The sequence below is a fragment of the Grammomys surdaster genome, unplaced genomic scaffold, assembly GCF_004785775.1.
Source record: "Grammomys surdaster isolate TR1022 unplaced genomic scaffold, NIH_TR_1.0 136, whole genome shotgun sequence".
Taxonomy (NCBI): Eukaryota; Metazoa; Chordata; class Mammalia; order Rodentia; family Muridae; genus Grammomys; species Grammomys surdaster.
Genome location: NW_021604594.1, coordinates 10,849,569 through 10,865,169, shown reverse-complemented (window position 1 = coordinate 10,865,169; position 15,601 = coordinate 10,849,569). Strand labels below are relative to the sequence as shown.

Genomic DNA, 15,601 nt, shown 5'->3' with positions numbered 1-15,601 from the left:
CTCAAGTTGCCTGGGTTGGTCTTGAACCCTTGGATTCAAGTGCTCCTCTTCCTTCAGTAGTTAGGACCATAGTACACTAGCCATTCCACTGAGTGTGTGCTTGAGACAGGGTCTTGTGTATCCTAGGCTGGCCCTGAGCTCGATCCTCCCGATTCCTCTTCCCAGGTGCTGGGATTATAGCACTTTTATTACTGGAAACCTAAACCACACAAGTTTTGTTTCATTGTTTAAAGCAGGATGGAATGTGAGTTCTAGGTGGGTGTTCATCTAACAGTCCAAGAGACAGAACAAGACGGTCTTCTGCTCAAAGTCACCTGGATGATGGGTGGCAGTCCCAGTCACAGATCTCAGGTTCCTATTGTCTAGTGCAGACTTGCTCTCTGCCTGACAAGCGGCCTTGTAACCGTCTCAGTGGTGACATGAACCTGGCTGTTTCCAGACAAGCCTGGCAGGAGTTCAGGGCTGCCCTTTCAGTTAGCACTCCTTGCATTGTGGGGCTGGAGGAAAACTGACCCCAAAGTGAAAAAAATGCTACAGATTTCTCCCAGAGTAATAGGAGAAAAATTAAATCTAATGAGTGAATGTCAATTCTAGGAAGTTTAAGTTATTTTAGATTACCACAATATTTTAGTGATAGGCAGGGATAGAGACATAATGGATGTTAAATAAATGGCAAATATGGATTTCTAGCTATTCTTCCCACAGCAAGAAAAAAAGCTGTAAGTGTTTTTGATTTCTAAAAGCCAAATTTAATAAATTAATAACTGCATGCCAGGTAAAAATATAAATTTACAGTTGAAAACCAATAATTTAACAGAAAATGCTGTGTGGTGCATTTTTATTGATAGCTTACTGAAGTAACATCTGAAAACACATCTTGCTTCTGCTGAGGACAAAGCGCTATGTCAGAGGAGGAGGAGGAAGCTGGAAGGAACCGTTGTGGAGTTGGCATATGGTACAGGGATGGGGATGCAACAGCTAGGGCGCTGCTTATATGTGTGTATGCGTGTGTGTGCAAGCATCAGAAACCAATGGCATGGACCCCAAAAGCAAAGTCATGACAGTTTACTCTGGGAAGCATGCTGGGTGACAACCACAGACAGCCCAGGACAGAGAGGTGGCGCAGGCACAAGTCTGTGATTCCGCAATATGGGGTTTCCTCACCGGAAAGGGGTAATCATGCAGTAGCTTGAATTTCTCTTAACATGATAAACACCCAGGATTACCAGGACCAGAAAGCATGTGTTCACTGTTTTACAAGGATGGCTGAGCAGTGCTATAGAAATGACAGGAAGTTCCTTCATTTTAATCTGGGTATTTGGCCAAACCTCTAACCGAGAAACAATTCAGCTAATGAAGCTAATTAAATTACTAGAAAACATTCCTTCATCTGTAAACCATTTCTTTTCTCCTCAAATCAAAACTCTAAAATAAAATGTCTTCATTTTTGATAAGCAGCTCCACCACCAGTCTCTGATAGCGTATGTCATTCAGGGCGGCCATGGGGTCTAGCTCCGGTGATCTCATGAGGGTTGGACCAAACACGATCCCAAGGTTCTCTGCACTCATCAGATTCTCCTTCTCATGAAGGGTCACTCTGAAAACACAGCAAAACACAGATGACTCAGTGATACTGGATGCTCTTCAGCAAGTCTGAGCACCCAAACGAGACCAGAGCCACAGCCAAGGTATGCCCACTGGGCAGCTCTCCTAAACTATTATCCCATGCTTCTTAGAAACTTCAAGGGCTGGGACTTCTTCTGAAGTAAGTCATACTGAGAAATAATTCCAAGTCCTGGTGATCTGGAGCTCACATCTGGGCTGTGTGGGTTCAGATGTTTGTGGGTTCCCCTGGCCAGACACATTTCCAAGGAGGAGGAGGAGAAAGAGGAAGAGGAGGAGGATGAGGAAGAGGAGGAGGAGGGGGAGGAGAAGGAGGAGGAAGAGGAGGATGAGGAAGAAGAGGAGGAGGGGAGAAGGAGGAGGAGGAAGAAGAGGAGGAAGGAGAGGAGGAAGAAGAGGAGGAGGAGGAAAAGGAGGAGGAGGAAGAGGAGGAGGAGGGAGAGGAGGAGGAGGAGGGAGAGGAGGAGGAGGAAGAAGAGGAGGAGGAGGAAGAAGAGGAGGAAGAAGAGGAGGAGGAGGAAGAGGAGGAGGAAGAAGAGGAGGAGGAGGAGGAAGAGGAGGAGGAGGAAGAGGAGGAGGAGGAAGAGGAGGAGGAGGAGGAGGAGGAGGGAGAAGAGGAGGAGGAGGAGGAGGCGGAGGAGGCCTGCCCTCCCTTTCCCTTGTCTCTGTGGCTCCCTTAGGTGAAGTGAACACTGAGTGTCTAGGAGAGCATCTGTGGAAGCAGGGAAGAGTGGCTCACAGTTCAGAGGTCAGGGTCTGTGTCTCTTCTTTTTACAATACAGCAACAGCACAGACAGAGAGCTACTAGTTTTATTATAGAACACTTAACTAACACCAAATATGAAGCAAACTTTAATTTACAAGTGGCGTTAGTTGTGAACATATTCAAAGGAAGTCTGAACATGATGCCTGTAATGTGGGAAAGAGCTGGGTGGCGGCTCACACCTTTAACTCCAGAGGCAGGCAGACTTCTGTGAGTTGGAGATGTGCTTGGTCTATACAGGTCAGCTAGGGTTAGCCTGGACTATACAGGTCAGCCAGGGTTACATGGCAAGAGGAAGAGAAGAAGGTGTAGGATGTACAAGAGGAAGAAGGAAGGGAGGGAGGGAGGGAGGGAGGGAGGGAGGGAGGAAGGAAGGAAGGAAGGAAGGAAGGAAGGAAGGAAGGAAGGGGTATCTGTGAGTGACTGAAACGTGCTTTTGGACATACAGAATTTTCTAATTGTTTCTAATTGATTTTAGTGTTTGAAGCCCTAAATCTGCTGACATCACATAACTCAAATTTTTGATCATCACCAATCCCATCCCAGCTTCAAACCAACCACATTCCTCCTCCTCCATCACTGTTCATACACTCTCCATGTTGGCAACAGCAGTTAAAACAGCAGTTTAAAAACCCAGACTGTGCCGGGCAGTGGTGGCGCATGCCTTTAGTCCCAGCACTTGGGAGGCAGAGACAGGCGGATTTCTGAGTTCAAGGCCAGCCCGGTCTACAGAGTGAGTTCCAGGACAGCCAAGACTACATAGAGAAACCCTGTCTCAAAAAACAAAAACAAAAACAAACAAACAACAAAACAAACCAACCCAGACTGCGTACACCAAGCTTGAAGTGCTTACTTAAAGCAACAAGCCAAGAAAAATGAGTTGCCTCACAAGCTGACAGCAGCAACCCTTTCCCTGTCCACAAAATGTTCACCAATGTCTGTAGAACACTATCTGCAGAACACTAGCACACTTACAAGCAGATCCTAGAACTGTAGTGCGTGGATGTCAGGATGAGGTTGGCACATGGAACTGCAGTGCACAATATTTTTAGCATCCTTTCCCAACTAGTACAGTTTCTCAAAAGACAATGTTGCTATGCACCTACACATTCACTCAACAGACCATGACCTTTCTTTCACCTTTTGCTTAATTTTATTCTTGAAATTCGGTTGCAATACAGCAGTAAGATATAAGCTGCAACTTGCCTCTTGAGATGTGCCATGAGGTACCGGAGCGTCTCGCAGTGGGCGGGCGGCAGCGATCTCAGTGCTTCGTGAAGGGTCTCCAATTGCTCATCAGGGTCCATAATTTCTACAACATCAAGGAGAGATGCTCTAGCAGAAAGCTGATGTGCACACTCATGGAACGCTCTTCTGTGATGCTTTTGTAAAGCTAGTGAAAAGGATTTCTCATAGCCCCACAACAGCTGTTCAAGGCCACCTTAGGTTGTTCAGTGTGGGGATACAGTTGAATGAGCTTTTTTCCCTTGAGGGTCTTGTGGTCTGGCACTTGAGGAAAGTGGATACACTAGATACTAAGAAGTTCTTCTGAGAACAGCATGCATACTGCTCAGGATATTCAGAAATCACTTTGTGGTATACAAGTCAAGAAGGGAGCCCACTGCCCCTTGTGATTCCTGACAAAGTCTTCCTGATACATTTTTTTAATGACACTGTTTTTCTTTGGTGTGTTATGGGAAGAACCCATGCCTCATACATGCCAGGCAAGAACTCTACCACTGAGCAATATGCAAGCTCTTTATTTTTCTAAATCAAGAAATGTCTCATCTCACATTTGCTTGTTGTATTTATTATACTTGGTGTTATATAACAAAATGAAGTCTCCCTTCAAAGCATGAGCATTCTCTATTTCTCAGAATGTGTTCTGAAGAACACACTGCATGCAACTCTAAGCGTGCCGTGCCATGGTGGGATCTTGGGATAAGGGGGTTCTCCTAAAGGAGTCCATTATGAAGGGAAGATCTCCATCTGGTCATGTGAGAGCCGCACTGAGTGCCCACACACCAGTCACTTTCTGTAAGAACTCTGTCAATCTACCAATCACACCTGTAACACAAGGAGTTGATGCTGTTGGAATTCTGTGCTCTTGAAGAGCACCACAGTACACTCGCACTCTGGATACAGGAGGGCCTTAAATGTTGGGTCTTAGGCCAACCACAACAGGACCTTATACTGTTGAGTCCTAATCAACAGGACAGCCTTGAAATGCTGAAAATACTCCATCTACCCTGTATCCAATGTTTAAGACAGAAGACTGGGACTCTGGTCTCTAACAAATAACCAGACCAGCTCAATGACAATGTACACTGGGCCCAGTAAAAGCCAGTGTAGCACAAAGGCTGGGGTTAAGCATGGCCAAGCAGGTCCAATGACTGTCAGGATATTTATGATCAGTGACTGAAGCCTTTTAGTTTAAAGGAACCTCTGACTACTCTACAGCTTTGGTCCAAAGCTTCCTCAATTCCCTGTTCATTTCTTTACAATAAAGAATATGTGTTTTGCCTTTTGCCATCCGGATAATGCATGAACTCCAAACCTTGGGGACATTAAAGGGTATATCTATTCATAACACAGCTCTTTTCTCAGACACTGAAATGTAGTAATTTGATTTCTAGAATGAAGAGAAGGAAATTCTGTTTACTATGGAAAGCTAACTCTTAGCATAGGGCCAATTAATTTGAAGCTACATTTTGGAAATTAAAAGCAGGTTTTCCCTTTTAACTTCTACAATTAATCTTGGCCAGGAGGAGCTTGAGACAGTGGGATGTTGTGGGGAGCACTGGTGTGCTAGCGCAGGAGAGTTATTTCCTCCTGGAGAGGCTGACAACAAACATTGAGGCCAGCATCCCAGGCTACAGTGCACAAGAAAGAGGCAGGTGTGTGAGGGCAGCCCAAAGGATGCTATGCTGGGTGCCTGGATTTCAGTCATGGTCAGAAAAATCCTCCATGTGAGGGAAAGCTCCTGAGTAAAGCTGCCTCAGAGACCTGAAAGAATGAGACGAAGAGGGAAGGCGGTTGCTGCCGAGCTGTGAGCAGGTCCAGAGCAGAGCATGCCTGTGAGACTGAGGGAGAGTGGAGCAGATGTGGCTGCAGAGCTCTTCTCATGTGAGCTGTGTCAAACCCGAAGACGTATGGCGAGAGCAGTAAGGTTATGAAGTCATGTAACCCAGTGCTCAGTTAAACATGGTAGTTATGTTTGCATGTGTGAGTACATGTGGCACATCATGGAGGTCACTTCTTTCTACTCCATGGGTACTGGAGGCCAGACTCAGGTTGTCAGCCTTGGTGGCAAGTGTCTTTTACTCCCTGACCCTCTCACTGTCCCTAACACTCAATTTCTACAGTTCCCTTCCCTCTAGCTGCCATGCAGAGGGAGCACAAAGGTCTACAGAAGGTCAAGAATAATGGCAGAAGACCATGCCATTGAGATGGCATCCAGGGCACAGAGCAGACATTGTGCAGACGGCAGCAGTGTGAAGATAGTTTATTCTGAGTCTGTTTTGAAGACAGAGCTCTTAAGATTTCCGGATGGGGAATGTAAGCGAGGGAGAATAACCAGGTGGTGGAGGTCTGGGGATTGCTCCATGTGTGACATTCAGATGTCCAGTGAACACACTGGCCCAGATGAACCTGTGGTTGCAGAAAGAGGCACCCCACATTTCCACCTGGTTCTAGCTGGGAATATGCTAACTAAAATGCACTAACTCTGACACCACACTGGCCATACTCTCCCTGGACAAGCCCCTTCTCTCTCCCAGGCACTCAAGTATTGCCCACCAAACTTTCTAGAGACATATGGTTTCAAAGACAGAGGCAACATGACAGAAATAGATGATCTTTTCTTTTTTTTTTTTTTAAAATGATGCCAATACTCAGGAACTGTTAAGATTTCTCTTTTTTAAAGGGTAAGATATGAATTACAGGTATGAGTTTTGAAACAGAAATAAAATTTTGCAAATGAACCATTTTCTTCTTAACTAGAATTTAAAATAACCTAAAAATCAACAAACAAACAAAAAACAAACAAAAAAACCACCCCCCCCAAAAAAACAAAATAACTCTAAAAAACAAAAACCCACTTCTTTGGCTGAAGAGTGTAATGAGGCCTGAGTTCAGCTTCCTAATTCTGAAAACAAAGCAAACAAAACAAACTTCTTGATGATGTGCACCTGAGTCCCAGAGACATAAGTGATGGGCCAGTGCTTGTCTGTGAACTCTGAAGGTCTGTGCTCGGTGTAAGTATGGAAACCAAGAACAGGAGGCTTCTGGGTTAGAGAGCTTAAGTGCTTGCGGATACATGGACCGTGGCGAGAGCCACAGGGGAAGGACTTAAAAAACCACACTGATGATACTCAGCAGGAAGAGCGGTCGAGAAGAGACGGCTTGTCGGGTGTTGGACTCCCGCATCACTGTACTTACTGGCAGACTCTATGAACTTGGGGTAGGCATCGTACGTGATGAGAGGAATTGGCAGATCCCTGAAGTACAGTTTAAGTGCACCCGTGATAATGTTGATGTCCTCATACATGTTCACAGAAATATCCGCCTTTTCACCGTCTTTTAAAAGAAACAAAAGTAAACACTGGATCCACAGGGTATCATTTTAGCATGATTTGAGCATGATTACATTTTAAAGATAGGCAACACTTCAGGTTTTTTTTTTTATAATTTATTTATTTTATGTATATTACTATGTTTTTTTGCCTGCACGTATATCTGTGTGAGGTTGTCAGATCCTGGAGTTACAGACAGTTTTAAGCTGCCATGTGGGTGCTGGGAACTGAACCAGGGTCCTTTGGAAGAGCAGTCAGTTCTCCTAACCGCTGAGCCATCTCTCCAGCCCCCACTTCAGGCTTTGTAAATTAATTAAACATATTTATTCTAACTGTACAGAAGCTTGTGGAGTTTGGGACTGGACCAGTCTATGCTTGAGTAGACCTGAAACCCTAGCCGTGATGTTTTTGTGAGTTAAGTGATTTTTATTTAAGAAACAAAAAATAAACAAGCAAACAAAAAACCCCATATTTTCATTATTAGCAACCAACCCTTCAGTTTCTGATATCAAATTCAGCATGACACATGATATGCACAAGTGACCCACTTCTGTAAAACTTTTCAGATTTTTCTCTCTTCAAGCTACTTGGTTTTCCTTGCTCAGCTCTGTGTGTGTGTGTGTGTGTGTGTGTGTGTGTGTGTGTGTGTGTGTGTGCGCGCGCGCGTGCAGACTGCGGTGGAAATAGTTTTACATTTCATAATTACCTGAGAATCCTCAGGGGAATAATGCAGTGTTGCTTTCTTTCTGTTTTATAGAAGCATGATTTGCAAAAGGGAGCACAGGCCTGGCCTGCTAACCCAGTTTGATCCCAGAAAGCACATCATGGAAGGTGCTGACCCTCAGGTTAGCACAGGCATGCACACAGCTCTGCTAAGCTTTTGGGAAGATTCTGCTAACTTCAGTGTTTGTCCCTTGCTCTACCAGGCTGTGTTATGTTTTCCACTTGCTAATACTTTCCTCCATGGAACTTAGAAAATGAAACCAGTAACCACTATGCACTTACTGTAAGTCCTCACAGATGCAAAGACCAAGAACACAGGTTAACTACCGAACTATAGCAAAGAACTCAGTGCCTGGCATATGGCAGCAGCTCAATGTAAATTTTCAGTGACTAAATCAGCACAGAAGAGATTTTTAGATCTAGAAGCCTACTCTTGGGTTTGCTACAGACATCGTTATTAAGACAGTTCTTTTAAAACCTGCTTTAAAATTTGATTGATAGAATTTTTATATGATGTAACTAAATCATTCAAAGTATATAATTCAATGTTTTTCATGTACTTACAAAGGTGTATGAATACTACCATTGTCTAATTTTAGAACTTTCTTATGCCCCCCCAAAGTCCCTGTACCTGTCAGCACCATGCCCTGGCTCTGGCCTTCGCAAAGGATGATATACATCCCTTCCATCAGTCTGCATGGTTTGTCTATGTTACATGTATAGATCATGCAACATATACTCCTTCACTTAGCTTAGTTTAATAACATATGCTGGTATTCCATTCCTTTTTTTTTTAGCTGTTGAATATATCTATTGTATTAAAACATAATTCAAAATTTTCTATTTATTTTATATATATATATATATATATATATATATGTATGTGGGCATGAATGTGTCACAGAATCCATGTGGAAGTCAGAGGACAACTTGTTAGTGTTGGTTCTCTCATTTCAGTCAGGTTGTATGGACTGTCTAGTTAGGGTCTCTATTGCTGTGATGAAACACCAAGACCAAAAGCAACTTGGGGAAGAGAGGGTTTATTTGGCCTCCAGATTACAGTCTATCATTAGGGCAAGCCAAGACAGAAAGGAAGCCAGGGCAGGAACCTGGAGGCAGGAACTAAAGCAGAGGCCATGGAGGGATGCTTACTGGCTTGCTCTTCATAGCCTGCTCAGCTTATCCTCTAACACACCCCAGATTACTAGCCCAGGCAAGGCATTCCCCAACCCTGGGTGGGACCCACCTGTTAGTTAATCAAGAAAAAGCACTATAGACTTGTCCAGAGGCAATCTGATGGAGGCTATTTCTCAGTTGAGGTTCATATTATCAGATCACTGCAGCTTGCCAAAACCAAGTCAGACATAATAGCAAGTGCCTTTACCTACTAAGCTATCTCTCTTTCTTTCTCTTTGTTTTTAAAGATTTATTAATTTATTTATTTACTTATACATTAGTACTTGAGTGCACTGTCGCTGTCTTCAGACACACTAGAAGAGGGCACTGGATCCCATGTCATGGCAGTATTCTCTGGCCCCATCTGCCTCTTTCTTCAATTTCCTTGTGTGAAAGCTAAGCCTCCTGGAACTGATCACTCTTGATTACTTCACGTAACTTCCTTGGCTATCTATATGACACCTAGCTTTGAACATTCAGAGATTTGGGCAGGATTTGTGTGCAGGGCTGATTTAAGTAATTTGCACCATGAGTTCTCGTGTTAAAACGCTATATAATTCCTACAAATGATTGCAGGATGTGTCTGGAAGGTTTAGAGTGGCCCCAAAAGGCCTACCATGTAGAGCCAAAGAAACCATGGGGAATCTTAAAATCTGTTAGCAGTGTTACAAAACAGATGTCTTGATATTTAACAACAAAAGTGTGTTGCACTCAGTTGCTTTCTGTGGTTGATGTGATTTTCAGTTTCTTTGTCAGTGTTTACTTATTTGTCAGAATCATGATTGCAGGCTGGGAGTGGACATGCTCAGTGGCTGCCTTTCAGATAAAGGGAATTCCTCTTACCGTTCCTTTGGTATGGATTCTTCAGTATGTTCCTTGATGTGTATTTGTATACAACACATCATTACTTTATCATCTTTGTTTGCATAAAACATTTAGGTGGCCTACATTCCTCTTTGCAGGTTGGTACTATTTATTTTGTCTTCTGCCTTTGTGGCTTATGAGAAGATTATTAGCGGAAGAGCACGATAGAACTAGAAATGCATACATTTTCAGGATATAGATGGGCCTTTTGGTAAAATACATGCCCAGCATACGAGGTCCTGGGTTTAGTTTACAGCATTTCTTACTCCAACAGACACACACACACACACACACACACACACACACACACACACACACACACTACAATGTAAAGCAAAAAAGGCATTTAAAAATTACTAACTTAGACAGATAGTGGTGGTGCATGCCTTTAATCCCAGCTCTTGTGAGGAAGAATCAGGCAGATTTCTCAGGTTGTGGCCAGCCTGGTTTACACAGTGAGTTCCAGGACAGCCAGGGCTATACAGAGAAATCTTATCTTAGAGGGGAAAAAAATTTACTAACTCTGTATTTAAGGGAATAGCTTTTCTTTGGTGCTACCTTATTCTGGCACAAAGTGAATACAAATGGTATGGTCATGCAGCAAATCAACATTATCCTCTGCCCCCTACAAGTTCTCTATGGCCCTAGCTATGCTAGAACTCACTCTGTACACCAGATTGGCCTTGAACTCAGAAATCCATCTGCCTTTCCCTTCCCAGTGCAGGTATAAAGCCACGCACCACCATACCCAGCACAAATCAAAATTTAAGTGTTATTTTTAAAGTCCCATTAAGCTGGGCAGAGCGGCACATACCTATAATACTGGGGAAGCAGAGGCAGGAGAATGTCAAGCTTGAGGCCATTCAGGGCTACAAACACGAATGTATCTCCCCTCCTATAAGCTATAAAACAAAGCCCATGGCAGCAAGCTTTCCACAGTGCCATAGCTGTGCCATAGCTTCAGCTCCTCCAAGCCTTCTGGCTCCTGTACACGAGCTAGAACATGAGTCAGTCATACAGAACCTCACGGGAGGACTGAGTGGGCTAACTCAGGCTGGGACATGAGAAAACACTACATTGTCCTTTTTTTTTTCTGTCAGTTTTGGTAAATTTAATTGATCTTTGCTTTTGGTGAACTTGGACCAACCTCAGATAGTCAGACGCTGGTGATATCCATAAGCGTTGCGTTTCTTTCTCACCAGGAAATCTGAACCTTTAAGGTAGCTGATACAAAGACAAGAAGCTATAAGCTGAATTTTGTTGTTTTGTTTGTTTGGCTTAGCTTTTAGACAGGCTGGCCTCAGATTCACTATGTATCAATCATGGCCTTGGATACGTGAGCCTCTTGCTTCTACCTCTCAAGTGTTGGGGTCACAGGTGTATGCCACCATGCTTATCACAACCTTCTGCAGACTATAATAAGCATCAGTCATTTAGAAAGTTCATCTAAGAGTAGCATAAGAAACTGATTTTCTGGCAGAGTATGACCATCTAAGTTAATGGCTCTGCTGAAAAACATACCTCTATCAAAAGCCATCTTGACATCTTCAATTAGGTCACTAAATCCTGATACTCGGTAGAGTCCTTCAGAATTAAGACCTGAAAAAATAAATGAATAGAGCATGGGAATTAATTTTCTGTTAACTCATGCCTTTCCTTCACATTTCAATGTCTCTCCATACTTCAAGATGGACAAATGACGTGTTAAAAAAATAATAAAACATACATGCCTAGAAGTTTTCCCCCACATCCTCCAAAAATGAATCTGTTCCACTGTTTTTACTTCTGACCTACTGTCACCTGGATATTTATAATTTGGCCATCATGTTGCCTAATTAGACCAAGTAACAGTAAATCTTAAGGGAAATCATTCATCACCCAATTCCATCAGAAAGTCTTTTACATAACAGAAGGCCTGCATCAGCAGGCCTGTGGCTGCTCTCCCAAGTGGGTAAGAATAATTAGGAGGCAGCTCAGGTTTCTGCTCTTGACGTTTTAATAGGGCATATCTGCCTTTGCTTCCTGGCACAAGAAGAACTAAAAACCTGAAAGGTGAATCATCTCTGCACAGAGATCTTTGTAGACTGTAGACATCACCCATTCATGTATCCTAAATACTACTTTCCATAACCAGTTAAATGTTCCTTGAAACCAAGCTGCCTGCTCATTAATATACTGCAGATGTGAGAGCACATGTCTCCTGACACCATTCCCCATGTCACTGAAGACAACAGCAACACTAAAGACAAGACATGAGCCTAGAGAGCCCCGAGTGAAGGCGTCGGCAGCCTGCATCCAAACACCTCACCTCTGGACTCGATCTCCCTGATGCACATGTCTACCACCATTGGCCGCTTGGTGATGTGGGCTTTCACGAGTGTTGTCAGGTCGCAGCTGTACACCTTCTTCACGTGCTTCAGGTCTGGCTTACAGTCATTGGGGACCATCTTGGAACACTGCTTGTGAACATTCAATCCACAATCTGTGAACACAATGAAGGGAAACGTCATGATTATTTTCAGCATGGGCATTCTGGAGTGTTTCTCTCAGCAGAAGTGCAGCTCCTCCAAGGAGAGGAGCAACAGCCTCTCTCCTCTTGAAAAAGTTGGATTAGAACTAGGCTAGGATTTTCTTTCTTTTTGAGATAGGATCTCACTATATAGCCCTGGCTGACCCAGAACTCTCTATATAGACTAGGTTGGCCTCTAGATATCTGCCAGCCTCTGCCTCCTGAATGCTTCAATTAAAGGCATGTGCCATCACCTAACGAGGCAGGATTCTGGCTTATGCTTCATTATTTACATTCCTAAATGACCCCAGAAAGCAAAAACAAGATCAAATGATGGATTTCCCACACAAAAACCATTAAGTGTTAAATAATTACACATAACAGAATTTCACATCATCAATGCTAAGATTTGATTATGTTTTCTTCATAATTCTTATGACATGCTGGGTGGTGTGGCTTTTTGAAAATTGTTGGGTCCCTTTTCATGAACGGGTCAGTGTTGCTATGAAGAGGCCTAAGGGAGAGGGTTTTCTCGTCTGCATTTTCTTGATGTTTCACTTTTTGCCATGGGGGACACAGCAAGGAAGCCCCTTCCAGGTGCTGGTACCTTGAACCTTCTATCTCAGAACCATGGCATCTAACTCTTGTTCCTTTATAACTTATCTAGTTGAAGGTTCTTTGATATAGTGGCACAAAATAGACCAGTCATGGAGCTCAAAGTAATTTACATCTACTGTAAGTTGTAATTATATTTCAAGTCACTTGATATAAAGTGGAATTGGACAACCAAAAAAAAAATATTCAAGATCTTCTAAAAATAAATCTGTTCCAGCTAGGTGTGGTGGTGCATGATTTTAATCCCAGCACTTGGGAGACAGAGACAGAGGCAGTCAGATCTCTGAGTTTAAGGCCAGCTTGGTCAACAAAGCAAGTTTTAGGACAGCCAGGACTTCACAGAGAAACCCTGTCTCAAAAACAAAACCAAACAAACAAAACAACAACAAAAACCAAAACAGCTCCAAACCAAACAAAGACCAAAACCCCAAACAAACAAAAACCCCAACCAAATCTGTTGCTATTTATATCTATTCACAAACCCTTTTTATAAGTAAGAGTGCATTTAATTTCTTGAGTAGTCTAGCCTACTATGATCAACAGCTAACATTTATGGAGGACTTACTATTATTGCCAAGTACCATTCCAAGTGCCTTGTGTTTACTATTTCCTTTAAAGCCACAAAGCTCTATCAAATAGCCACTATTTCTTCTGTTTTCTATTTATATCTAAACAAGCCAACGTAGGGAATTTATCCAAGGTACATAGTGGAGCAGGAACTCCAGCCTTAGGTGATTCTGGAACCCTGAGGTCTCCATGTTGGATTGCCTCCATTGAAGTTACTCCTCTGGTTTTGCAGGGCTATAACATCTCAGACACCAGAGCCCAAGCACTTCTCATTAATATCTGAGATAACCTTTCAACAACATGAGTACCACAAAGTTTTATAATGGATGAAAAAGAACAATCATGTTCTGCTAAATTAGACTCAAGTGATAAAGTATACTGAGAAAATAAACTAAAATAAATGCCATCTTTATGTTTTAAAAAGTATAATCTTTCTAATTTTTAAGTTAAAACTGTTACCAGGATCTCTTACAAAACTAGTTTAAATGAAGTAGGTGCAGTTCATGTCCAGAATCCCAGACGTCTGGGCAGCTGCCTCAGTTCCTGGGCAGGTTCATTTTGCTGACATCACAGCATGGAGAGGGTGCCCGCTGTAGGAGATACTGAGCAGATGCACCAGGCGCTGGTGATGCTGCTGACACCATCACTAGAGCTTGTGATAAAATGTATCCTGCAAACTAGTAATGAGTGTCACAGCACAGACAAGAAGAGCCAGCACACAAACAGAACTGTTTGTCATTAAATGAACAGACACTGGCAACTTGAAAGAGCATCTAGCTGGGGAACCTGTGCGAGGAACTGCATGGATGTGCTAGAGGGGGCTGGGTCTTTACACACGTGAGCCTAAGTGAACATCCCAGAGAGGGCAAAAGCACTGAGTCATGTCCAAATGGTGTCATGACTAAGGACAGAAATGTTTTTGACCAAAGTCCTCCATCTACCACCTGAAGAAATGAGGCAGCGCTGCTCCATGTCCAAATGTCTGTGTGGTTAAAAGTGAAGCCCCTCTTGGCATCTTAACACGTGAGATTTCTATCTGACAATAAAGCAAACCAGTAGCTAAACATACATAGAAAAGACCTCTTTCCTCCAAACACTCAAATGTAGAGGACAATGTAAAACTCGGTGCTCATTCTAGAAGCTGTGGGCTATCAACCTGGAGTGAGGTATCGCACTTCTTATGTTTAGTGCTTCTTGTAGTGTTGGGAAAGCCTTGGTGCCTGTCACCAAGAGCTCCAGGTAGTACTGGCTGCTTGCCAGCATTACAGGCCTTGTCAAGGCACGGCTGCAAGGTGTGTTGCATGGTCTTGTCACCACCAGCTGAAGGTCAGAGGCCAAGTGGAACTCCAGGTCCTAAGATGGGTCTGAGTAACTGAGGTTGTAGACTTCATGCCTACATTGTTCTTCACAAACTTCATTTACAGAAAAGTACCTTCAAGTAATTACTGTGTAACTTCGCTCTGTAGTCACCATATTTGGTAAGTTTTCAATACATTTGCCTTTCAGATATTTTGCCTGTGTCTCACTCTACCACCTGAGACAGCAGACACTCAGCTCTCCTGGTCCTGTGGCTGAGGGTTGTCCTCTTCTCTTATGTTTAATGCTGTTGGGATCCTCCAGTCCCTTGCACATGTTAGGCAGGGGCTCTCACTACTTAAGCGCCAGCCCTTTCAGTTGACTTTAAATGTTTTTGTTTTTCTCCCACATGCTTGAACTGTGTAACTTCTGTGCTCCGTCTTCAGCCTCCCTGATTCCTTTGTCATCTCTGTTCTGATCAGCCCATCACCCAGGTATCTTTTCAGGTATTAGTTTCCAGTTGCCAAAATTGCCTTTAGTTCTTTTTACAGCAGTATTTCTTTTCTGACGTTTCCCATGTTTTCAAGAATTTCTGTTAGAGTGTTTTATGACAGCTACTCTTCTTGTCTGATACCCACAACATCTCAAGTTTTGAGTACAGGCTTCCCTGGTTCCTGGTGGGATAAATGATTCTAAACTGTATCTTTCCTACTCTAAATGTTGTAAGTACAGTATCCATTTCAATCTTCTATTTCAGCAGGTTCCACTTTAAACTTAAAATGCTAAGCCTGGCTCACTTTTAAAAATAAAATGAAAATGTTCACCTAAAACTCAAGTGTTCTACTGTGTGTGTGTGTGTGTGTGTGTGTGTGTGTGTGTGTGTGTGTGTGT

General features: G+C 43.1%; 1 protein-coding gene across 2 annotated transcripts in view; it reads right to left on the bottom strand.

Annotated features, from left to right (window-relative positions):
• Positions 1–821: 821 nt before the first annotated feature.
• Positions 822–15,601, bottom strand: part of Chn1 (chimerin 1) — a 39,608-nt gene continuing 24,828 nt past the window's right edge. Inside the window, exons 3-7 of one of the 2 annotated variants that reach the window (XM_028762973.1) lie at positions 12,032–12,205; positions 11,245–11,322; positions 6,827–6,964; positions 3,593–3,698; positions 822–1,597 (exon numbers count right to left, since the gene is read on the bottom strand). In XM_028762973.1, the coding sequence (XP_028618806.1) occupies positions 1,426–1,597; positions 3,593–3,698; positions 6,827–6,964; positions 11,245–11,322; positions 12,032–12,205 (668 nt within the window). In that variant the 3' untranslated portion in view covers positions 822–1,425. The remainder of the gene's footprint in view (positions 1,598–3,592; positions 3,699–6,826; positions 6,965–11,244; positions 11,323–12,031; positions 12,206–15,601) is intronic. The other variant, XM_028762974.1, reaches the window with a different exon arrangement.